Genomic DNA, 24,738 nt, shown 5'->3' on the forward strand with positions numbered 1-24,738 from the left:
CCTTCCTATACAATGTTTTTGCCTTCTGACGCAGCCGCTTCGCTTCCCGTCCCTCGGCGCCCTTTCCCTGCCCGCAGGCAACTCCGAGCGGAGGCGGGACGCGCTTCGACCCGCCCGCTCCCCCGGGAAAGCCGCACAGCCGCCCTGCCCCGCCCCGCCCGACGCCGGGAGCCGGAGAAGGGGGTAGAAGCCACCGCCTGGGTCTCCCCCCCGGGGCCGCGGCGCTGCCCCGGCCGCAGCAGGACCCGCATGGGACGCCGACGGGCCGCCAGCCCCTACCCGCTGCGGAGGGCGGGGCGTCCGCCCGCGGCGGCCGCAGCCAATCAGCGCGGCGCGGCGCGGCCCCGCCCCCCGGGCCGGGCCGCTGCAGGAAGCGGTCGGGGGACGGTTGCGGGGCCGCGCGGCTGGGGCGCTGCGGACAGGGCGGTGACGCGGCGCCTTTAAGAGGGGCCTCGTGCCCTGCCGGCCCCCCGCAGCACAGCGCTCGGCCGCCATGGGCTCCCCGCCGCTCCCCCGGGCCGCCGCGCTGCTGTTGGCCGCGGCGCTGCTGCTGCTGGCGGCCCCGGCGGGGCTGCGGGCCGCTCCGGAGGAAGAGCCCGCCAGGAAGAAGGAGCCACCGCCGCCGCCGGCGGCGCAGGGAGCCGAACCGCGGGCTGAGGTGAGGCAAGGCGAGGCGAGGCGGGGCCGGGCCGGGCCGGGCCGGGCCGCGCCGGCTGCCTGTACAACCCTCCCCTCCCTCAGCCGGGCCGCGACGGCGGGAGCGGCCCAGTCGCCCCCCACGGCAGCTCTCAGCCGGCGAGGCGGGCCTGGCCTGCAGGACGCCTGGCCGTTCGGAGGCCGTCGGAGTCCGAAATTCCCCTCTTTAGCAGAAAAAGGGAAAGCTGCAGGGCCACCTTAAAAGGCGGCTTTCCCTTTTTCTGCTAAAGAGGGGAATTTAGGTCCGACGTGAAAAATGGGCTAATGCTTTTTTTTTTCACCAGGTAAATATTGTCGTGCACCACTTGCTTGCATGCTGAGGGGGGAACCCACCTCTCCAGGTGCTCCTCACAGAAGCAGATGAAAGCACGCTTTGTTGTGACTCAAAACCTGCTAGTTTTTCCTGAATATTTAAGATTAATTTATTTGTGTTCAAACTTTTTAAATGCTATTCTCGGTTAGGGGATTCAGTGACAGGTGATCACACGGAGGGATGAAAAAAATCATTAACATATGGCTTGATGTAGCATGTAGAGCATACTAAGTTTTAAATACCAAAACCAAAAATTACAGCGCTGCTAAAGGTGAAGGAACTCTGGGAAGTCACTGTCAATCATAGAGAGCATGGAAACTTTTGAATACCAACACCAAAAACTTACAGCACTGCTGAAAGTGGAATGCCGGGAAGCTGCTGTTAAAACACGTTGCAGTCTGTCTCTGCTGGTAGATGTGCTGAAACAAGCTTGCTTAGCCATCTCCGGTCAAGCATGTGAACATCGACGTCCATGTTTTGGGTCTTGCTTTTGATTGTAGATATCTTAATCTCTGTAAAAGCAAACACTTCGGTGAGTAAGTGAGATCTGGAATGTGCAGGTCCGGTTTGACCACTGGAAAGTCTTAAAGCTACTTTCCAACAACAGCATGTACAAAAAAAGCTGATGAAAACTTGTGCAAAATTGTAACGTGGCTGAGATGCAAAGATTTTGCAAGGGAAGAAAGTGATTCTGACCATTTTTGAAAGGACTTTGTATTTCTCCTGAGGTATCCTAATCGCCCAATTTTACTTTGAAGAATTTAATTCTTAATATTTATATCAGAAAATTGCTTGTTTGGTTAAGGTCATAAAGTAAATGGCCAGGGATTATAAATACAGAAATATTAGAGCCGAACTAAAGCAGCTTTCCCCATGTTTTGTTGTAATAGTGGTTCTCATGTTCTGGTGATAGCGTGCATGGTAAAGTACTACTTTAATCAATGCGTGAGCTGATCTTCCTGCAAAGTGCCTAACTAGCAATTTGAGGTAGGTGGCAGCCAGTAACGAGTTAATGATCATTAATGCTGCGTGAGAGGTGTATACTTAAATGTCACACTACGCAGTATGGTATGACAGGAGAAATATGAGCCTCGGTACTTCTGTGAACTAACTATTCAAGCCTAATTAACTAGGGAGTTTTTTGTGGTTTTTTTTTTCCCGTCCTCTTACAGAAGGGGTCCTCGCAGGTTGCTCCAGTTCACATTGTCAGTGAAGAGTCAGCTGACAAGACTAATTTGGGCTTTATTCATGCGTTTGTGGCTGCTATATCGGTCATCATCGTATCAGAACTGGGGGACAAGACCTTCTTCATTGCAGCCATCATGGCAATGCGGTACAACCGTTTGACTGTACTGGCTGGTGCTATGCTTGCCTTGGGACTGATGACATGTTTATCAGGTTAGCACTCTTTTCATTTTGTTTCATCTCTTAAAGTGTTCTGGGTACGTATTTATCAGTAAATCTTAATTGAAATTAAAATGAAGGTAGTAGGTATATGCAGTTTTCTGTTTTGAAGAGATTGTGAAGGCTTTCCTAGGGACCATAGCTCAGATTGAATATTTAGGCTCTTACCTCTGGTGAGGTATTTGTGCTCCCTAGGCCTCAGTATGACTTTAAGGAAGAGGAATGGAATTGGGAGCCTAAGCACTTGCTTTGATTTTTTTTGGGCCACTGGTTTCCTTTTTATTTATAGCTCCTGTTAAATTAGTGTGCCTAAAGGGAATGTGGGAGTGACTTCTGTTTTTTCTCCTAAGGCAAAAGATTCTTAATATGATGACAAATTTGCCTTGTCTGACTTGTATCCCTGTACGTGTAGCTCTTTGGATTTGTGCTGGGAGCTGCATGTGTGGAAGATGACGTTCTACCACCATCGTTTGAGATGAGTGGTACTGACAGCCAAGAGGTGGGGGGGGCAGGGAAGTGAGGTGTCAGGTGGCACTTGAGGAACCTGTAGCTGTGGGTGCTTATGTAGCAATGATCATAAAATAGAGCAGCCTTCAGGTATATCAGATGCAGCATAAATTTATTGTATGTATGCTCATTTCTAACCATGCCCATTTCAGAAAAAATTGAAATAGTGTTTGTTGTTTTATATAGACTGGAAGGAGCCTTTTTTTTCTTTTCTTTTTTTTCTTCTCCCCTCTCTCCACTGCCCTTGTTTTATACAAGCTGTGTCTGGAAGTTTCTGGGGGTTTTGCCCAGCTTGATTTAATGAAAACACGCTCACTTAAACTCACTAGATCCAAGTAGTCACTAGTTGGGGTCTTTTTTCAAGCTGTGCTTGACAAAATAAGCTGCCTTACGGTTCTGGTCATTTCATTATGTCTATGCTTGTATATGCAAATAATGCTAACCAAAAAAAGAAAAAAAAAGCTTTTTGTATAGTTCTTTGCATTGCTCTACTTTAGTATTTTCAGTCTTTAAAAAGAAGTTTAGTTTAACTCCTGGCTTATTTAGCTGTGCAACTAATACTATTATTCATATATGTATGTGCCGTGTTTACTAATAGTACAGCTCAATTTCAGTCTCATAGTCTTACTTTTGGTAGTGGCAGTGAGGATTAATTTCCACATTATGTGGTAATTTCTGAGTGTGGTTTTCAACTAAGAAAGCGTGTGCAAGAAAACACACATGGTAATGCGCTTCCTTTTAGCTAATTGCATGTGGAGTAAAACAACAGAAACAGTTGTGAGTGCATGGTCCAAGCAGCCTTGAATGTTAGGTGTGGGATTTTAATTACCTCTCATTTATACAGGCCTTTTTTGTCCAAAAACACTTAACTAGTGTTACTTTGTGAAGAAGTAAGTACTTTGTCCTGGATACCTATTTCTTCTTATTTGAGAACTAGTTTTGACTTAGTTTGATCGTCCTCAATACATGTAAAAGTAGATGCACTGTGGAGGTAGCTTTTTGGTGTTTGAGTGGGATCAGAGCTTTTAAAGTAAAGGAAGATCAAAGCTGGTCACGTGTGTTTGGGGGGAGTGTGGGAGAAGAGGGAATAGTAATGTGCAGGTATTTGCACTTGGCAAAAGAAGACAGACATGGATTCACACAGCTGGATGATTTGTGGGTATGTCTAGTAGATTTAACTTGTAGAAAATCTTACTCTAACTTTATCTGATAAAGTAAATTTTTGGAAAGAGATGCCAATTCCATTTTTCTATATGAAACTGGACTGGCTTTTGGGAATAGCAGCACATCACCTTTGCCTGGTGTGCCTTGTCTGTGTTAATGGACTTCAGTCTCTGGCATGACCAGTAATGGTTGGAGTTTCTGGAGTGTCATTATCTTGCAAAAAAAACCAAAAGAAAATTATATAAAACTAACAAAAGACGCAATATTTATTTATCAGTGGATATTTGAATTGCAGACTTTGATGGCAAGCATTTCTTAGATGTGGGAAAAAGAATTACGATCCTCATGCTTATTTTTTAAATGACACATTTGTTTTCTTTTCAGTTTTGTTTGGCTATGCCACCACAGTTATTCCTCGTGTGTACACATACTATGTATCAACAGCACTGTTTGCAATTTTTGGCATCCGAATGCTTCGTGAAGGCTTGAAAATGAGTCCAGATGAGGGTCAGGAAGAGCTGGAGGAAGTTCAAGCAGAAATTAAAAAAAAAGATGAGGAAGTAAGTCATAAACTTTCTGTGGATTATAGCTGATGAAATAGTTACAGCCATGAAGCTGCAGAACAGCGCTGTTGTGTTTGGGGTGTTCAGCTGTGTCTGTGATTGATAATCTGACACAGAAAACGGGTGGTAAATGGGACAGAAGTGGCTGTTTCAACAGGTGATTTCAGTTCTGTAGCAAGCCTGGCTTCTCAGGAGAAAGGGGATTTTCTCCATAGAGTGGAGTTTTTTGGTTAGTTTGGTTTTTTAAAATGCATTACCAGCAGAGAGGACATCAACGGTTTACTCTTGCCTCTGCTTTTATTTCTTCTTATGGTCAGGCAGATTAATGCTGAGGTATACAGGGTTGCAGCAAAGTTCTGTGTTAGAATAACTTCCTAAATATACTGACCCACTCCTAAGGAATAGTGTAGAGTATTAATCTTATTTCTTTTAAGATTTTCTTTTCATTAATTTTATCAAATGCACCACTTGGGAAGAGGGGGATCCCTGCTTTAAAAATAGGAGGAAATCTGTGGTTAAAAACCAGGTGTCATTCCTACTGAAAGTGCTGTGTCAGTGCAAACAGTACAAGATGGACAATAACTGGAGGTTAGAGGTGATTACAAGTCTATATATGTATGTAGCTAGTTTTTTTAAATGATGTCTAATATAAATAATACATTGATAATGCAGCAGTCGGTGGCAAATACTGTTCCAGATACTAAATGACTAGCTTTACTGTTTAAATACTTCATTTGGGTTGTTTAGATGACATTTCTAATGTTATGGTTGGTTGTTGTTTTGCTTTTTTTTCCCTTCTTCACAGCTTCAGAGAACTAAACTGTTAAATGGGCCAGGAGATGTGGAATCAGGGCCAGGCACCACTATACCTCAGAAGAAGTGGCTACATTTTATTTCTCCAATCTTTGTTCAAGCTTTTACTTTAACGTTTTTAGCAGAATGGGGTGATCGTTCCCAATTAACAACCATAGTCTTGGCCGCCAGAGAGGTGAGTTTTGCGGAATGCCCGCTGTTCTTCTGCCCTTTTTGGGTTGCCTGCAGAGAAGTGGGAGAGACAAAATACTCTTGGAGGAGGTATCAGACCCCTGCTGCCTTGCTGTGCCTTACTTAGGGTTACAGCTGTGCCAAGACCTGAAAATAAATGCACTGAAGCCCTGTGTAGTGTGAAAACTATTGTTACATGGTTGGGACTACACAGGCATTTCTGGAAGTAGTTGGTTTATACCATGCATCTGAATACAGTTGTTTTTTGTTACAGAACAGATATTTCTTTGATCTGTGTGGTCATACAGTTTTAACACAGAGCTTTGAAAAGAGACCTTCATCCCAGCAAACTCACAGCTGTTAAAAAGATACCTCTTTTTTAAAATCTAAGTGAATATGGTATAGTGTATAGAACTAAAATAAACTCTAAACTGCTGTGCAGTAAGTAATACTGTAAATGAAATTATATTCAGCATGATGATTGGAATGTATATAACTATTATATTTAAAGGAAAATTAAGGTTTATAGTCATCCTTTTAATAAACATAAGTATCTTGCCTGTGCTTTTTCATGCATTGAGATAATTTACATTTTTTTCACTAGGACTCATGCTTCCTTCAGTGCATTTTCAGACCTTCCCTAGGGATAAATCAGGGCTATGTAATGAAGGAGGTATAATCTGTAGGAACCTCTTGTCTTTATTACAGTATAGGGAAAGTGCTTAGAGCTAACAAGGCCGGGAACAGCAGGATGAGAGGATGATCTCATTGTTCAGGCAGTTATGTGCCATCTTGGAAAATGAGGAATCATTACTGCCTCTGCTCAAGCTTTTATATGATGCTGGGCAAGTTGCTTAAGCCCATCTTTTCACAGGTGATGGCTGACTTCTGGTTTGCATTTTCTGAGGGTCCCATTAGGAAGTGTCCATCAGAGTCTGTGGTCTGATCTGAGCAGTGCTGAGCATTGCAACTAAAGACTGCGGGATGTTGTGCCTTTAGCAGATGAAGTGTTTGTATAAATGCTACAGAAACAAATGCTCCAAAAATGAATTGAAGGTATCTTGATCTTGGCCTTCAAAATCAGTGAATGATTATGATCTGGATCTTTTTTCATTTTATCTGTGGGATTGTGTTATACCCCTTTTTTTCATAATATATTCATGTAAAGCCTTGTCTGTGGAGTAGTAAGATACATAGCAGGAGCATTACAGAAATGCTTTTGAGGAAAGAAGTTATCTTTATACGGAGATTTGAGCAGTGGGGTAAATCAGCTGTGACCATACATTCTTCAGTGAAAAGAAAACAAAATACTGCATGACTGTTCATTGAGTGAGTAGTGTCCATCCTGTCACAACAAACAAACAGGGCTCCTTTGGAGGGGGGGAAAAAAAGGGTGGTAATTTGGCTGTCTCAGCGCATACACCAGCAGAATGAGTTATGTCTGTCTTCTAGGTCTGAACCTAATCCGGACAGCAGTCCTTAAGAGCTTGATTTCACACCTTAATAGTTTACTGTGTATGAAAATTGTTCATCTATTTAAGGAAACAGAAAGGAAACTCATGTAGCATCCTACTAGACTGGCTTTGCCTCAGGTGCTGTGTCTGAGCGCTTCTGCTCCTGGAGACACTCTGCTGAGGGAAGGTAACTTGTTACCTTCCAGGGATGGCTCTAGGGAATGGGGTGGGGGGTGAGATCCGCCCTGTGCCTGTGGGGGCTGTGCAGGTAACTGCCGACTGCAGGGAAACAGGGATTTCTGGGAACCTTGGGTCCTGATCCTGGAGGCAAGTGTGTTCTGCTGGCACAGCCCTGCTTCCAACCTGCACTTCTTGGTAGTTTTCCTACCTGTCCTCTGCTTGGTGCTCGCCACCTTTTCTCACTGGCTGGTGGTTTTGGTTCTTTTGGCCAGTCAGTGTTGTGTTCTCTTCATACCGTATCATTTCTTAGACAGTTTTGTTGTTTGCCTGTTAGAGCAATTTCATGCATTCCTCTTGAAGCTGAAAGTCTCACTTAAAGATGTGCAGGGGACTTAACTCCACTTTCCCTCATTCGTCTTTGTACAGCAGAAAGTCATGCCTTTGTTATCAGTCATTAAAAGATCATTTTCTGTTTCTAATGCTGAAGTCTTCTGTTTTATGAGGTGTTCAACATGTACGCTGCCCTTAACTGTCTGATTTGTAAGTAGATCTGAGAAACCTCTTTACGTAGTAGAGTTGTTCATGTGAGTAGCTGCTTGTTATGCAGTGATGTGAAAGCTGTCATTGACAATAAACTTTGAAAGGAGTTTGTTATCCTCTAGACTTAAATTCTTTCATGCTTTCCTCTGGATGATTGGGGAGGCACAAGCTTGTGAAACTGGACAAAGGAGTCAGAATGTTTTAGCTGCTGAAGGCTTTAATTTGCAGTTCATGGATTTATTTTTCTCTTTCTTTATAATTAGATTGGTGTTCTTCCAGCATACTGTGTGTCTCAACAGCTGCCACCTTCCCTCTAGAGGTTGCTTAATTGTTTAAGTACATCAGAGTGATTTCTGAATCTGTATTTAACGACTTGAAGATGCTTCTTGGTTGAAACATGCCATATGCTCCTATACTAGTCAGGTTTAGATTTAAGTCTGTCTTGTGAGCTGATGTACACTGCTACTGGTCTTTAAGGCAGTGAAGGATAGCAGAGCAGAGTAAACACCGGAGAGTATCATCTGTGCTTGACAGCGTGCAACCAGGGAATCTAGGCAGTGCTCCTTCATGGCAGGAGGCTGTCATAGGACTAGTGGGTTTCCAACTGTGCTGATGCTTTCCTCCTATGTTTTTTTTTCTCAGGACCCCTATGGTGTGGCAGTAGGAGGAACGGTGGGACATTGCCTGTGCACTGGTTTAGCAGTCATTGGAGGGAGAATGATAGCACAAAAAATTTCTGTTAGGACTGGTAAGCGAAAACTCACTCCAACCAGAAAAATGCGTTAATGCTGGTAATGTTTGTGGTGTAAATGACTACGGGCTTGGGAACAGTGTTTCTCAAAACTTTTGGAAAAAACAAAAACCTTTTTTGAGTCTGTGTCTTCCATCCCACCTGCCTCCCTCCATCCCCCCAACCCCCCACTGTCAGCTCCCCTCACGGGGGGTGACGCTGTGCTGTTCCCAGGGCTGTGTGTCTCTCCTGCCAGGCAGAGTCTGTGCCACCACCCTGCACAGGGTGCTCCTAAGGAGTCTGGCCTTCATTGAGCTTAAGAGTTCACTGACTCTGATTTAAGGAATCAAAATGGGTATTGTCACTCCAGGTTTAAAGATGGACACAGGTGAAGCACGTTTTGCTTCACTGTTAGCTAGTTTGTAGGTGACTAGAGGAAGAAAATACAGAATTTTGAGTAGTTGGTATGTGGTGTTCAACAGTGGATAATAGAAATTCTGTGGCCGTTCTGAGTGCAGACCTTAAGGTGAGCAAGAGAACTGCATACTTACAAGTTACATCAGACGTACGAAAGCTTTAAAAGCTACTCTCTGGCATAAATGCTTGTTTTGGGGTTTTTAATCATAACTGCTAGCTGTAGCAGGAAGGACCAGTAAGGTTACATTGGGTTGTTTGTTTATCTTTAGATTAGCTTGAGGCTTGCTTCAACTCTCAATCCTGTGATGTAGTGAGATTTCTTGCTCCCAGGAAGGATTCTGTGAAGCTGCTTCAGAATATTTGTTCTGTAGTGGCAAAGGTTGTAAAAAGCCAACTTCACTGCAAAAAGTGAAATGTGCATTCTGTCGTGTTTGATTACCAAGGAAATTGGTGATGCAATGCTAATCTAACAATGATTTAATATGCTCCTAATAAGCTCTTTGAGGATCTTTGGCCACAGGAATAGCCTTATTAGGTTAGACCAAAGATCCGTCTAGCCCATTAGTTTGTTCAGAGAAGAGTAGGAGAACATACACAGTGGTGCTTTCCCAGAATACTGTCCCAGCCTCTAGCCGATCGTGGCCGCTGCAAGCAGTTAATATTTTTGATACCATCTCTTTCAATTTAGTTACCTAAACTATGCAAAAAATGTTAATTAATATGTCACTCTTAACCAATGGCTTGCTCCAGCATAAGAATATTGTATTTTCCCCATACAGCCAAATATTCAACAGCAGGTGTCAACCTCTGTTTTATACTAGCTAAAGCAGTAAAACAAAACTTCCTTCTAAGAACCAGAATATATTCTTGTATATGTGGTTAGACAGCAGGGTGGCATATGGGCATCGTGACACTGAGCTAGAAACAACGTCCGCTGTTTGCTGCATAAATTTTAAAGTAAGGTTATTTGGGAATCAGACATTTTAAAAAAAAAAAAAAATCTGTGTCATGGAAGATATTTAACTTTCAGTATCTAATTTCTTTTTGGTTTGTGTTTTCCTTTCAGTGACAATCATAGGAGGCATTGTCTTCTTAGCATTTGCATTTTCTGCACTATTTATAAGTCCAGACTCTGGTTTTTAAAATTTTTCATCACTGCAAAAGAACAAGGATTGGAAGCATCAAGCAGCTATTCTTGTGCATTTTTGTATATAATGTACAGAATTATAGTTAAACAAGCACTGAAGATGAGACACTGAACTTTTTATAGAGAATGATTCATGGGACTGACACATTTATGGACAGCTTCTGCAGTGGAGATCTGCTTATTGTCTGGTTTGTTTATTCTGTGGTGCCTGCTCCCTTGGAGGGGTTTGCGTGGTTTTCTTGCTTGCTGGACCTGGCTCAGCTGAGTTTTGAGGATCTACTCTCGTAAGTATTGAGGGTTCCTCTTTTCTTCCTCTGTTACACATGGCCACCTTACCTGTTTCTTCAAGAGCTGATTCTTAAGGCTTCTCGAAGCAGACTGTGTCATGTTCCATGTTGCTCAATGGAAGGTGTTAAGGAAAAAACTGCTGGCTCCCACCGCCAGGGACTTCGGTTCCAGGGTGCACCCGAGGCTGGATAATCTCAGCAACCAGAAACCTGGGAGCAGCTCCTGTACCATTGAGTGGCTGAGCCACCGACAGAGAATTTTATAAACTTAATTTAGAGGGAAAACTTCTTAATCAGGGATTTTTATCAGAAAATTGATGTGTGGTGATTAACAACCTACCGTGCTCAATATGCAATCTCTCTGGAGCTAGTATTATTTGAGGTTTTTTTTTTTTACTTTTGAGATATTAAAGTATATGAAAAGTAATAAAATGGTCCAACTTAACAATGTTCCATTCCCAGGATTGACAGCAATGGAATTCTTAGATTTAGATATGTTCCTGTTTTTCTTTTTAGGAATAGAAATGTAATCTGGAAGACCATTAATAAAGCATAGTATCTCCAGTTGAGTTATTTTCAGTATTGTTTTTGGTTCCCATAATTCCTGCCACAAAGGTTTACCTAGTGATTATGTACTTAAGGTGAGGAAAGTTTACTAAATTTATTTTGGATACTGATAAATGGTGGTGTTTTAAACACCTCGAAAATGTTGACCACTGAAGATATGGGTTACAGAAATACATGCTTTTCTCTGCTCTTCAGTGATGATTTGGATTCTGAGCTAATGGCTTAAATAACCCGCTAAGATCTACTCAGTAGCAGTCTTGTAAAATAGAAGATACAGTTTCTAATATTTTGAATCTGCCTTTTACTGAAGCTGAAGTAGTATGGAGCCTTACAAACTTGACCATTCCATTTGTAGCTCACAAACTAGCTCACAAAAATTTGTAGCTCTTTCAGGTTTCTCTGCCAAGAAAATCCCTTAATGCCCCATTTCTCTCAGACTGCAGCAGCACAATGCCTGTCATGCACAGTGGTATGAAAACAGCCTGCAATTTCAGGCTCCGGGTCTAAATGTTCATGTCTTGGCCTGAAGGAAGGGTGCTGCTGACTGTACCATTGCTAATTACTAGGTCAGGCACTGCCTTGGTTTGGTGGTGTGGTTTTTTGGGTTTTTGCTGTGGGGTTTTTTTTTTTCCTTCTGAACCAAACATTGCAGCCAAAACCTACAGCTGCTCCTTTCCCACAGACTGGGAACACACACTCTGTCCCTGGTGTGTTTCTGTTGCTGTGTGGAGGGGGATGTGTAGCAGAGGTCATATTAAAACAGGGCAGGAACAGGGAACCCAGAATAGGGAAGAGCCTGAACTTTTTTAACTGTTTACTGCACAACTGCTTGTCAAAAGTGGTGCTGCTGGAGTACGGTGCCTTCACGGGGATGTGTCCTGGGTAAAGTTACTGTGGGGCTGTCGTTCATCCTCCTGAAAATTCTTGCTCAAAATCCAAAAAGCCAAACCAATTGGCCATATTCTAACGTAGAAAGAAGCCTTCCAAACTTCCTGTGTGCTGCTTGAAGCTGCTTTGATATGAAAACAGTTAGGATTTTTTGTAGTTGAGAATGGTCAGTGTTAGGTTAATGGTTGGACTAGGTGATCAAGGTCTCTTCCAACCTAGGTGATTCTGTGAGGATCAACAGAAAAGTGAAGCTATTTAATGTGTTTGTAGAGGTAAGTGTGAAGTTGCAGAACAAACCTCTGCAACTTCCACATTTATATTTTACTATTACAAACTTAACACATGATGCCAAGTACTGCTTTTGTCCAGTCACAGCAACGTGTCTGGCTGCTCTCTAGTGCTAGCTAGGCAGGTAGGAGTCAGTCTTTTTTTTTTTTCTTTTTCTAAAGCACAAACATTGGTTTATTCTTGGAAATCTATTATAAAATTAGATAACTCGTGAAATTTTAGTAAAAGCTTTGAAAGGTGCTTTAGGAGTTGCTACTAGTTATAGTGATTTAATGTTGTGAAGTGCCTGTTGGAGTTTTTCACAATTTAAAGAATCTAGTCGGGGGGTAACCAAAGCCAGATGAAGGTGATGGTGAACTCCACTGACGTATTTTCAGCAGCACGGTGTCTGCTGCACTGTCTCTAGCACAAAGGATGTCCTTCCACAGCGTCCCACAGCACTCACGCCCTGGGTATCTCTCTTGCCCACTGCCTGGTGCAGGGGTTGGGATTTTAGCAGCTTTCGTCATACTTCTTTCTTGTGCTTCTAGTGCGTTGCCATCAGAGAGGTGTGTGGCACTCTTTTGTCTTGAAATACCTGCATACCTGACATACGGGTAATATCTTAAGGAGTGTGTGCGTATGTGCATACATACAGATATATATATATATATAGATTAAAAAGTGTCTTGCCCTTTAGAGTGAGTTTACATCAAAAACTTCCAGGTTTTGTTAAAGCCTTTCCTTTGCCCATACTTTCCTTAAAGGAGTGGGTCTTAATTGAAGAGGGAAGTATGTTGTTGGTAAGATGACATAAGCCTGCTTACTAGAGCTAAAACACATTTGGGGAGCAGGGTAAAATGCCCTGTGCAGGAGATGTTGAAGGCAGATGAGAAGATCTGGACCAATGCTGCAGTGACTGTGGTTCCCTTTGAATTTGTGGGGTGGGGAGCAGAAAGCTGGTGTTTTGACGCTTGAGGTGCTGATGTACGTGTTCATTCCCTGCCCCTCCTTTGCCCACCTGTGTCCAAAGTGGAAGTTACTCATCTCTTAGTAAAAGAAACTGTCTCTATTTCTCCTTACACCAAGAGGTAAAGTGTGAGCCATGGAGCATGTCTTGAGCTGTGCGGTTCAGTCGGCTCGGGTGTTGCACCTCCTTCATCTAATTTCTTCCTTCAGGATCCTGGGGTGGTGCAGCCCCCCTGACCGGGGCTGCTGGGTGCTTGGTGTGGTTTCCCCCCCCATCCTGGGCCATGTACCAACCCAAGATGGATTGCAAAAGGCAGTGGACTGGGGCATTAAGGCACCCCCTTAATGTACCTGGCTCCTGCCTCCCCTATTGCTTGGGAGCAATAATGACAATCAATCACCTCCTGACAGCCCGTACATCTGTACCTGGGTCATGACCCAAAATGGGTGATACCAGAACTCCAAGATTTAGCAAGTTCTGGGCCTGTGCAACTGGTGGAGAGTACCATTTCTTCATCCAACTTGGGCTGAAATGGAAAATTACCTGATGAAAGTCAATTACTTTGGACCCTATAAACAGTGATTCTAAGTGAATCTTTGAGCTCTCTTGGATCGCAGTGGGCTGTGACCAGCATCTCCCCTGAGCTGGGACGCCTCTCAGGCTCAGACTTCTCAAAGTTTGAAGACTGTCTGCCCACAAAGCCGGTGGAAGACCAGGGTGAAGTCAGACTTCTTCTCGACTCTCAATTACCGCTCGTTGAGAAATACCAATGAATTGTGAGTATTTGCTCTGAACTGGAGAAGAGGGAGATTTTAACTATAGGCTTAGCCTCTTCCATCCACCTCTTTCCCTATCTATGTGTTTACACACATTTACCTTTAGAGCGTGGATGTTTATATTTCACTGGATATCCAAATATTTCTGCACTGTTTGTGTGTATGTCTGGTGTTTTACATATATACATATATATATACACTTCGATTCAGAATGCCTTGTAAGTCTTGTAATCTTGTCGTTCTCAAATCTATAATCAAATCACTATTCTAATTATAATATATTTTACCAAATCACTGTTAATTTTTAAATCAATCAACCATTAAGAGCTGCTAAAATTTAACCTTTGATCTACCTCACACCATTAATAAATCTTAAATTGCTATTAAATCATAACCGTGTGAGATACCTTCATCTACAACAGATCCTCAGTGAGCTGAAATGTGTTTAATAGTGGAGCTGGGCATATGGGAATGGATTATTTTGTCTTTTCAGCAGTTAGCTGTAGCACTGGCTTGCTCTCTTCTGAGATACCATCCTGACAACTTATTTGCCAACCTGCAGGAGCACTAAGCCTGTGTGTTCAGGCACCAAGGCTGAGCAGAATCTGTGCCTGGTCAGATCAGGGGCAGGGGAGATATGATGTTTGCAGAGATGCTCAAGCTATGAAATCATAGCCAAGCACTTGGGGAGGGCAGCTTTTGGCTGTATCAGCATGCTCCTGTGGAAGAAACAGAACTGCACCTGTAGTTCAGCCCTGCAGTAGCAGTGTTTGAGCTGGTCTCGAGTAGGTTGGAGGAGCCATCTTCAGGGTTGGGAACTGCAAGATCTCAAGGTTCAAGATGACAGAGCAGGCTTGATGCTGTACTGGTGGGGCAACGTGTCCCACACGACTTTATCATGCTTCTGTCCTGAGGCATTATGCATAGCCACTTCCTAGATGGTGGTACTTCTGGGGAAGGAGCTGGTTGGTACATTAGCCAGCCAAGGCCTGGCTTTTCAGGAAGAAAATATAGAAAAAATTTTAAATAGTGTTATTTCCTTTTTAAATGGAGGTAAGTTTGGGAGTTGCCTTGCACTTTATGAAAGAAACAATTAAAACTTCTGCTAGTTACCTTGCCACAGTCCTATGCAATTTCTTGTTCTTTTGTAGCTGGAGAATGTAAAATACAGCCAGTGCGTGTTTAGGTGTTGAAGGGGAGGCTCTGCAAATAATTGCATCTGCAACATGGGATGTAGCAACTGTCCACCACATGTTTCCCATCCATCCTGCAGCTCTCCCTGCTGGGTGAGATGCAGCTGATTTCAGTCGCTGCCAAAGGAGCCTCTAAAGCAGGAATTTGCATCTCTGACTGCATGTGCACACAGCAGAGGTTTAAAAGTGCACACTGCCTGCAGGTACTCATTTCTAGGCAACAGAAACAAAATGGAGATGATGGTCAGCTCTACCGGGATTAAAAAATCTTATGTCAACTGAGATGTTTAAAATGAGAAAAGCTTGTGCTTGTTATTTTCAAAGGTGCCTATTCCTAACCCTTAGGTAAAGCCTGTCTCATTCCAGGGTATGTGGCAAAGTGCAATAAGCAAGGATTAAGGTAAACATCTAATCTGCTGTCCTGCCAGGACAAAGTTTTTCAGAGGAAACCTATGGAACCAAAGTACAGGTCCAGTTCACAAGCAAGCCCGCTCTTCCTAGGGTAATGTTACCAGGTGTGTATGTGCTGGGCGGGTGCTTGGGCTTGCTGCTTTGAGATATATTAGCCAGATACCAAGCCTGGGAACTTGAAAGTTAATGAGGGGCGCTATTCACCAAGTGCTGTAAGAGGCAGGTTGCTGCTGCAGAGGCTTCCCCTCACCTCAGCTGCACCTCCAGCTCCGGGCAGGCTGCGCAGCAGCTGGAATGCTGCCATTGTATTCACGTGAGTGGATTTACAACACATTTCTAGAAAGGAGTTGGTGGTTGAGCCTATATGTGTTAGTCCCAGATACTGTATACTAAAAAAAAAAATCTCCAATCTTGAATTAAGAGGATCAGGCAGTTTCATCCTAATATAACACAAATTATCCTTAATTTCCAGAGACATGGAAAAAATGATGTAATGGCACTTGCCATACTGACATGGCATTTCTCCACAGATGACCTCGTACAAGCCTCTGAAGTCAGCACCCTTGGAAAGTTACAGCTACAGGCTTTTGCTAATGTAGATATAGGTTACATTTAACCTGTAACATTTTCCATCTATATGTGGCATGTACTATAGATGTGTATTTCTTCTGGATTGTTTAAATTTATTTCCCAAGTGAAAACATAGTTGCCAAAGGGTCTGACAGTGATATAGACCGAATGCTACAAAGAATGCTAGTAAGACTAGCTAGTGGAAATTTTTGTTCTTATTATGTTACCCTCCAACAGCTGAAATGTTCTGGAATTTATATCACTAATGCCTGAGACTCAGAAGTGCAACTAACCTTTGGATTGCTAATCTTTACAAGTACTTAACAGTTGCATTCTTGTATAAGCATGGGTTTTGTTTCTATGTTTGCACGACAGCAAAATGCCATTGAACAGCATTGCTTCAGGTGTGGCAGCAGTTATAATTACAGCTCTTCTTCTTGATAAGTTTATGGAAAAATATATTGATATTTCCAAAGTTCAATTTTAAGAAAACTGATTGTTTGCCACATGCGATTGGTCTTATCACTGGTGGGTGTTGACAGATTTTAACTACAACTACAGCACTTCTATAGCTAATTTTGTTTTGACTCCTGGGCACAGGGGGTTTATGGCATATAGAAGTAATATGCAACTTGGACAAGTACCATTTAATTCCCAGAAGCAAAAGATCAGTCTCTTCACATGGGCATCTAGTGTGATATTACAGAAAGAAAAGAACTGCAGACTTTAAAAATGGCTAAGCATATTTATCATTTTCTCCAGGCATCCAGCTTCAATTACAGGATTGCCTTCCCTCCCACCTTTCCTTGAACATTTAATTAATTTTGAATTATTAACATTTACACTTTGATCAGTGCAAAAGGATCAGGGAGGAAGGGCTGGATCACCCTGACAGGTTACATGTTATCACACAACTCTTCAAAGCAAGAGCGGTATGCTCTAAATGAGCTGTGCTCTCAGCTAAATGCAAGCCTCTGCTTCCTTTTTCAGTGGCATAGCTGACATTTCTGATCACCTCTACTCCTTTAAAAATATTGTTCTTTGACAATTCACCAGCAGAAGGATTACCCTGGGAGGGGAGTTAAAAGAATTAAGAGATGGGTGTTTTGCCCATGCCAAAAAGGGAAGGGCTATGCTCGATGAACCCCTTGGTGTGCATACAAACACTGTGCAGTGCTCCTCCATCGTCTGGAGAGAACAGGGATGGGGCATGTGAAGATACAAAAGTAGTTTTAAGTTGTGCATATTCAAAGAAGTGCTGCATGAGTAAATTCCAAGGCAGTAATGTAAATACACAAATCAAAGGTCTCTAGCCTTTACAGTGGGGCATCAATTTATAAAGAGATACAGAGAGAAGACAAGGAAAAAAAATACAGTATGTGTTTTTACTGAAATCTCACAAGTCATTTGTCCGGGTAGGGGAGAGAGGATAAAACCAACATCAAGCAACTTCTCACAAGTCGGTTCTGTGGGTGGGGGAGAGAGAGTGCTTTTGTTACAGTCGTGGGAAGGGTAAGAGAGAGATTCACTGTGAAACTGGGATAAAACTGACATCAAGCAACTCAGAAAAAAACCTTCTAGAACCTTAGAAGCTACAAAAAGCAAAATTTTAAATGAGTTACATTTATTCAGTTAAAAAATTGACAGTTAGTAATGGTCACATGAACACCAGGGAACTGTATCTACATTTCCTGACGTCAATATGAGCGGCACTAGGGTTTTTCTGTTTGTTTTCTTTTATGTATACAAATCTAATGCCAGTTAAAAAAATACAAAACTGAAACCCAAGACACTGTGAAATCAACACTGCTTAAAAACTCAAAATTCAATCTGATATATTTGAAAATAAATAATTTTTACCTTTCTTGTTAAAAAAAGACAACTCACCAACTGCTTTCAAAGCAGTAACATCTTTAAGACCATTCCCAAAAATGTTTCATAAATAATCACCCATTGATTGTCTATTAATGCAGCATCTCTCAGTCTTAGCTGGGGTCTTTAAATTAGGCCATACAGTATTTTGTTCAGACACAGTGTTTTGTGTTTCCTCCCCCCCCCTCTTTTATTTAGGTACATTTTCTTTGAATATAGCATATCATGCTGGCAAAGTTCATGCAGATGACATAGCATGAAGCATAGCAGAGCTTAAAATCACCTGTTTAAAAACAAAAAAAAAGACAAGGAATGTAGTGTTAAAAATCATGACAGTGAAAAAGCAACTATCCAGTCTCATGGATGACGAAGACAATTTCAAATGTCCTCTCACAGTTGTCTCATCTACTACGATTTGTTTAAATATGTCTTTTTTTAATCCAATTCATTTAATTCTCTTTAACTTTTTCCACCAGGGATAAGTAAAAAAATAAAAGGTTAATTATTAAAACTAGTCTCTTTTCCCTTTTAATCAAAATAACCATTTTTTCCAGCCCTCTGACTGTACATCTTATTTTAATAATGATTTCAAATAAAGAAACTTACGAATCTGACATGTTTGACATCTTCTGATGCCACCACATTTAAAACACTCATAACAATACCTGGGTTAAATCTCTGAAAATATAAATGGTTCTTGAATCAACTTCAACATTTGAAAAAGGCCACATCTTTAAACCTTCAGAACATTTTCACATAAATTGTAATCCCAAGGGACACTTAGAACTACTGAGCAGGCAAAGAAGCCTCCAGATGATTCTCTCTCATAGGCAACTGTGCAACTTAAAAAGTCTCCTTCCAAGGAAGCTATCATCATTAATCCCTTCCCCTGGCCGTATAAAACACAAAGCCAACTGGTTTTAGAAGCCTTTTTAATCTTGCACTTTGAGCCTCAAAGGATCACCATATTAAAGAAACATTTTCCAGAAATGTCTCTCTTTGACAGTTTTATGCATGTTATTCCTTGATGCCCCCCCCCCCCTTTTTTAACAGTTTCACTGACTAAAGAAATAAACTGTTTCCAAATAGTCTTTTCAGTAAAGTGCTTGTTATTACTCAAAAAAAAAAAAAAGAGAAAGTGCTATTTGAGTCTTAAAAGAATTTCTTTTTCTGTGAAAAACTGCCTGATATAGCTTTATTTTATTCATTTTTACATAAAGCTGAAACGAAACCTATCTCTTGTAAGGATACTGGGTTACTAATTTTGGTGTTTGGCAGTAGGCAAGATGCCCACAGAAGGTGGTGACACTCTGGAACCGTAGTGCAGAAGGTAAACCTTCTAGATGAAATGGAAGGCATATGGAGAGCTCCTACTAGAATCCTTTCATATTTATATACAAATATAATATATATTAAATATAATATAAAAATAGCTATATTCTTTTTCTCTGAAGTAATCCTAGAAGCTTTTCTTCAAATCCTCACCCATTGCGGGCAAACAATGTCTGTCTCCTAAACTCCATGCAACTACCCCATCTTTTTCACTCCATTATGTACCACCAGCCCGTTACTTCATAAATATAATCCTCTCCTTAACAGACTCCTTCCCTTCTGTCAGAGTCATTCTGTAACATTTACACTCCGGAACCTGCAGCATCACAGCATTCATTATCATGCTATTTATTAGGATGTTGCAAATAAGTCTATGCCTGTAGTAAATGAGTCGGGCAGAAGCAAAAGGCTGATTAAGAAAGAGGTAATAGCCTGGTCCTCTTCCCACTAAAAATCAAGGACAGTTCAGCAATTGGTTCAGCAACAGGGGAAGCTGCAAACCCTTTAAATATACACTTTTTAGTCACTAGCTGTGAAACAAAGCATCTGCATACTTGCACAGAATCTGGACCAAGTTCTACATACTTGCTTTTGTAAAAAGTTTGCCTGATTCGTGGCAGGAATTTTTCGAACGCGTGCTGTATTTTTCCAGTTTCTTTGAATTTCCCCATCTTCTATACTTTCTCTACTAGCTGGTAGTTCTGTAATTGAATGACCTCTCTCTGAGGTTACAGAAAGCTTCTTGATCAAAGCGTACATTTCTATAGTTCTCTTTCAGCAGCCGTGCTATTGTCATCATCTAATTTCTCCCTCACCTAGTTTAGCCTTTTTACTGACAGACCTATAGCAGCACACCAGAGTATCTGGGAAGGGGGAAATGGGAAGAGACGTTTAAATGAAGCTTTATATAAAAAGCTGCATCATTAACCGTCTGGCTGGTATCTCTATTTTCTGTAATTCTCAGTATAACAGCTTAATAAACCTATTTTACCACTATTCAATAGTTCTAACAGCACTATTAAAGCTCTCCCAGTTTTCTTTTTTAGTGCTATATTATTATTGTAATTGGTTAAAAAAAAATTACCTAACCTATTTTCCATTAAGCAAAAGTACTGATAAGCACAGACCTCTAGTCAACGCAGCTTAATTTAGAAAGAGGTGGAATGGCGTGGTAGGGATAGTAGAGCAAGGCAGGATTTCTTTACAGAGAACTTTGCAGAAGCAGGGTTCTGACAATTATTCTAGCCCAGAGAATGCCAGAAATCCCTTTAAAGAAGGGGAAGTGTTCCTTGCTATGTTTGGTGTTGGCTCCTTGCTCCAGGTTGCAAGAGGCTTCTTGGAGCAGAAAGCAATCTGATTCTCTTTGGTACTGTTTATCATGCTCTCCTTCCTTGTTCACTACTCTGCTTTTTGGTGTTGAACTCTTGCTTTATAACTGGGGAATAAGAAAGATCTAATGGTGGGACACGTGCAGAGGCAAAGGCTAGCCTCAAAACGTAACCAACTGTATCCAATGCTTGGCTAAACTGGTATTACCTTCCTGTGGGTTTGGTTCATCCAGTAATACAATCAAACTGCTTCATAGTACAAAATAGTCCATCACCATTTAGTTACATTCACTCAACTCCCTCCTCAGTATTCAAGATTTACCCAGCTTTCTCTCCCTAATACTAATTTTAACTGCTTTTACTGTTTTTGTTTTTAATTATCAGATCTATCAGCATTTATTCATTTTCTTCTGAAGTTCTGGTTTCCACAAACTAGTACCCTAAAAACCTACTGAACATTTACTTAAAATAGCACATCTGTTGGAACTTTTTATTTTCTTTATAAAGTGAAGTTGCCTTCTGAAGTCTTAGTTCAGTGATATCTCTTAAATCAATAGCCTGGTAGTGTTAAATGCAATCATGATCTCCCCCAAAACACACTTTAAATGCTACGAAAATGATTAAAAAAAAAAATTAAAAAAAGCTCCCCCAAAATCAGCTTACTATTCCTTCTCCTGCAAAAGGAGATCTGTACTTTTAGATTTTCTGATCTTTTAAGAGTATTACCTTCAAGATCTGAGATTTTAGACTCCTCTGTTTCTGGCTAGTGTTTGAGGGGGAGTACCACTCAAAAATGCTCATGGTCTCAACTCAGACCATTACTAAAATCAACACAATACAGAAATATCTATGAAGTAAATACACAGGTTTGGTTGACAATGTACTAAGACTTCAAAATTGAAAATGGTTACAGATTCAAGACATTGCAATTCAAGATGTTCAACATTATCACCTGAATTAAAATCAAGGCACTATGGGTTTTGTTGTTGTTGTTAAAATGACCCTGAATTAGTTCTGACTAATTTTTGAAGGAGAATAAAAAGATTCCAACATATTTTAACAAGTTACAATTCTTACCACAGAGAAAGTGGTTAAAAAGTGCCCAAAAGGTTATTAAATGTAAATATATTTTTGTGCAAATTACTCCTATAACTGAAACATTCTTGAAAATTACTGTCTTTTTTTTTTTTTTAAACCTTTTACATAAATATTTCCAACTATGAACTATATCAAAAGATAGCTCTGGGGAATAAAATTCCAAACCATCTGCAAGAAAGCAGTGCAAATTCCTATTTTTCAAATAAAATGATGAATTAATTATGAAATGATGGATGATATTTATGAATCTGAATGTCCTGAACCCTGATGCATGATCACCAGTTCAAACAGTTTCATCAATAATTTAACCTCGAGAAGTCAACTAACCAACACACTATACCTCACCGAACAAACCCTGACATCACAGACAAAGCACAAACAAGAGACTTGTGCCCACATTACGGGTGAAAATAATGATGCATCATGTTGTAAACAAAAGGGTAGAACAGAGGAAAACATTAGTCTGAGTATGGCGTGAGAATTTAGGGAAACATATTCAAACCTACAAATAACAGATTACATTTTCATGCATCATATAAAATATTTTGCTCTTTCTCCTTTTATGCAGACATATACACAATATTTTACAGCATCTGTACAACAGAGAACTGGATTTCACACAACATTTTCAAAATATTTACTGTCCCATAATCATCTGAAAAAAATTAGATGGTTTTTGGACTATATTCCTGGCATTTTTTTTTCTGCTAATTCAAACAATTGCTCCATGTCCATTTTAATACTTTAAAAATGTACAGGATTGATAAAAATACCAATATTTTCAGCATTTCAGTCACATTTTGCGATTTCACCTGGACAAATTAACACATGGCAGCAAATCCTTTAGAACACAGAAACTGGGGCAACTATCAAAGTTGGCCATGTCCCCAATCATCATCTTGTGGCTTTTCTTAACAGATTCCAGAAGTTAGAAGTAGATCTCAACACCATGTTAGAAAGCCCTCGTACTGCTACCTCTGTAGCCTCAGTGCAACTGCTTGTGGAGCAGCTCCCTCCTTGTAGTTTGCTTCAAAAAGAGGCAGAGCCCCACACTATTGTGGCTGAACTTTGGAAGGATCAGACATCTTGTCAGTTCTGTGTCGCGCAAGTTGCTGCTGCTGCTGCTGAGACTGATGCTGCTGGTGGTGGGACTGAGTAAAAGTGCTTTGTTGTAGTGGGAAAGCAGCAGAGAGGATAAGCTGAGCTGACTGATTTCCATGAAGTAACCTGGATGTCTAAAACATGGAAATAGAAAAAGTTTGTTTTTCCTGCTGTACTGAGAAACATAGGCCTAGCTGCTTTTTAACTTTTCATAAGGCTTCAATCAAAATAAACTTTTGATTTGGTTGTTTAAGCTGAGCAAACAATGCAAAGATTAGTTCATCCTAATAAAGTTAATTAGAGCATCTGACCAATTAATAAAGCAGCTGTGACTGGTCTTCGTAATTTCCTGTGACAGTGGGTAGGAACACATGGCAGCTTGTCTCCATTTCAAACCACAAGAGCATAACAGGGCTTAAGAATCTATTTGAACAAGTGCAGGTGGCTGTCATTGCAGTCAAATGAAAAAACAGTGCATGGCTTGGCACAGACCACATTTATCCCCTCCAGCCAAAACGAACATTCAAAGAAAGTGTCGCATTTGCAGACCCAAACATCCACTTTGAAGGAGATTTATTACTACTGGAAATAGTACTTAGTTTTAATATTAATCTTCTTAGAACCAAAAGATGATGGTTACTGAAGAAAAGCAACGAAGAATGGATATAAATGCACTTGGACATCTCAATCCTGAAACTCGTTCCGCAGCAGAGAGTAAACTACAACGACTGCTGCACCTGCAGAATCAGCCTGTAAGAAGCTCCAGTGACCAAAGGCAGGAAAAGCACTTTTTGCCCTTTTTAAAGAGCATTTGCTTCACTTCAAATTCTAGCACTGTAATAATTTGTATTAAAAATACTAAACTTTTGCCTAGAAAGAAATTCTAGGAAAGGAACAGACCTTTGGAGATCATCATCTTTTACAAAGCTTCTGTTTCACCAGAATTAAGCCAAAATTGTACAAACTTTTAAATTTAGACACAGAGATACAGACACTACCAACGTGCTAAACAGCACTGTTGTTACAGCATTTATCTGACTTGTCAAGGAACACATTCAAATCTGCGCTCTGGTTTGATTCAGTTCAAGAGTCTCCCGCTACATGAATGAGTGCTGAAATTCAAATCGCTAGGTATTAGTCAGCTCTCTTTTTGAGAGTCAGCTTGCAGCTGAAAAGCCTTTGCCTGATGCATGACTGAAATCGGTATGTTTCCATGAAAGGTTTTTTCAACAAGGCAATATTTTCTGTCAACGACCTAGTGAAAGAAAATTTTACTCAGCCCTAAACAGAACTGTAACCATTCCTTGTGCATATAGATGTAGGTTAAGCCTCCAATTACCTACTGCATTTGTATATATTCCACCTATGCACAGGATCCCAAATTTAGTGTGAATGGAAGACCACACATAGTAAGAAATACTTGCAAAATAAGGACTTTTAATTATGTATACTCTTAAAGAGTAAAAAAATAAATAAATTGACATTTCCAGAGTAGTTAAAGAATGTTAAGAATGTGCACAAACTACATCGTGACAGTTACACAGAATTTATCTTTCTTTAGAGAAGGCAACATCAGAGGCCAAATTAAGACTTTTTTTAACCCATGTCTTCTTGGAGGCACTTCCTCTCTAGTGTTCTAGCTACCACTACATTGCCCTCACGAACATCACCTGCTCAGTGAGCTATGTGCCAGTGATTAACTGGCATCAAGTGGCAACAGATTTCCTCATCAATTCTTTCTATCTTCTGGTTCTTTTCGAGATTTCCTATCTCTAAACTCCTTGGGTTTTGCCTTCCTTCTCTTCTGATCCAATCTCTCTTCTCTCTCCACTAAAACAAAGTTCTTCTCTACTCTCTGCTTACAAGGTTACTTGCTGTAGCCTAGACAGATGTTCATGCCTCATGTTATGGGGCCATGTCTTGCTTTGGTCTGCATGCTGCTTTCCAGCCCAACCAACTCTGTTTGAGATCATCTCTCA

The 24,738-nt window shown here is 41.1% G+C and overlaps 2 protein-coding genes across 24 annotated transcripts in view; one reads left to right on the top strand and one right to left on the bottom strand.

The window, feature by feature from the left end:
• Positions 1-369: 369 nt before the first annotated feature.
• On the top strand, positions 370-10,950 carry TMEM165 (transmembrane protein 165). The gene is made up of 6 exons (XM_074866240.1): positions 370-658; positions 2,182-2,407; positions 4,469-4,644; positions 5,453-5,635; positions 8,448-8,553; positions 10,019-10,950. Exons 1-6 carry the CDS (start codon positions 494-496, stop codon positions 10,093-10,095), a joined length of 933 nt encoding a protein of 310 aa, XP_074722341.1. The 5' UTR covers positions 370-493; the 3' UTR covers positions 10,096-10,950.
• A 6,379-nt stretch (positions 10,951-17,329) lies between these two features.
• CLOCK (clock circadian regulator) overlaps positions 17,330-24,738 on the bottom strand; it is a 66,552-nt gene continuing 59,143 nt past the window's right edge. For all 23 annotated transcript variants that reach the window (XM_074866225.1, XM_074866235.1, XM_074866229.1 and 20 more), the window contains one exon: positions 17,330-22,893. In XM_074866225.1, the coding sequence (XP_074722326.1) occupies positions 22,711-22,893 (183 nt within the window). In that variant the 3' untranslated portion in view covers positions 17,330-22,710. The remainder of the gene's footprint in view (positions 22,894-24,738) is intronic.

This window comes from Strix uralensis, chromosome 4 (assembly GCF_047716275.1).
Source record: "Strix uralensis isolate ZFMK-TIS-50842 chromosome 4, bStrUra1, whole genome shotgun sequence".
NCBI lineage: Eukaryota > Metazoa > Chordata > Aves > Strigiformes > Strigidae > Strix > Strix uralensis.

Excerpts from the sequence above, each read along its gene's own strand:
- TMEM165 (XM_074866240.1), top strand. The coding sequence starts at position 494 with ATGGGCTCCCCGCCGCTCCCCCGGGCCGCCGCGCTGCTGTTGGCCGCG. Across the intron at positions 659-2,181 it reads GAGCCGAACCGCGGGCTGAG|AAGGGGTCCTCGCAGGTTGC; the intron begins GTGAGGCAAGGC and ends GTCCTCTTACAG. Across the intron at positions 4,645-5,452 it reads TTAAAAAAAAAGATGAGGAA|CTTCAGAGAACTAAACTGTT; the intron begins GTAAGTCATAAA and ends CCTTCTTCACAG.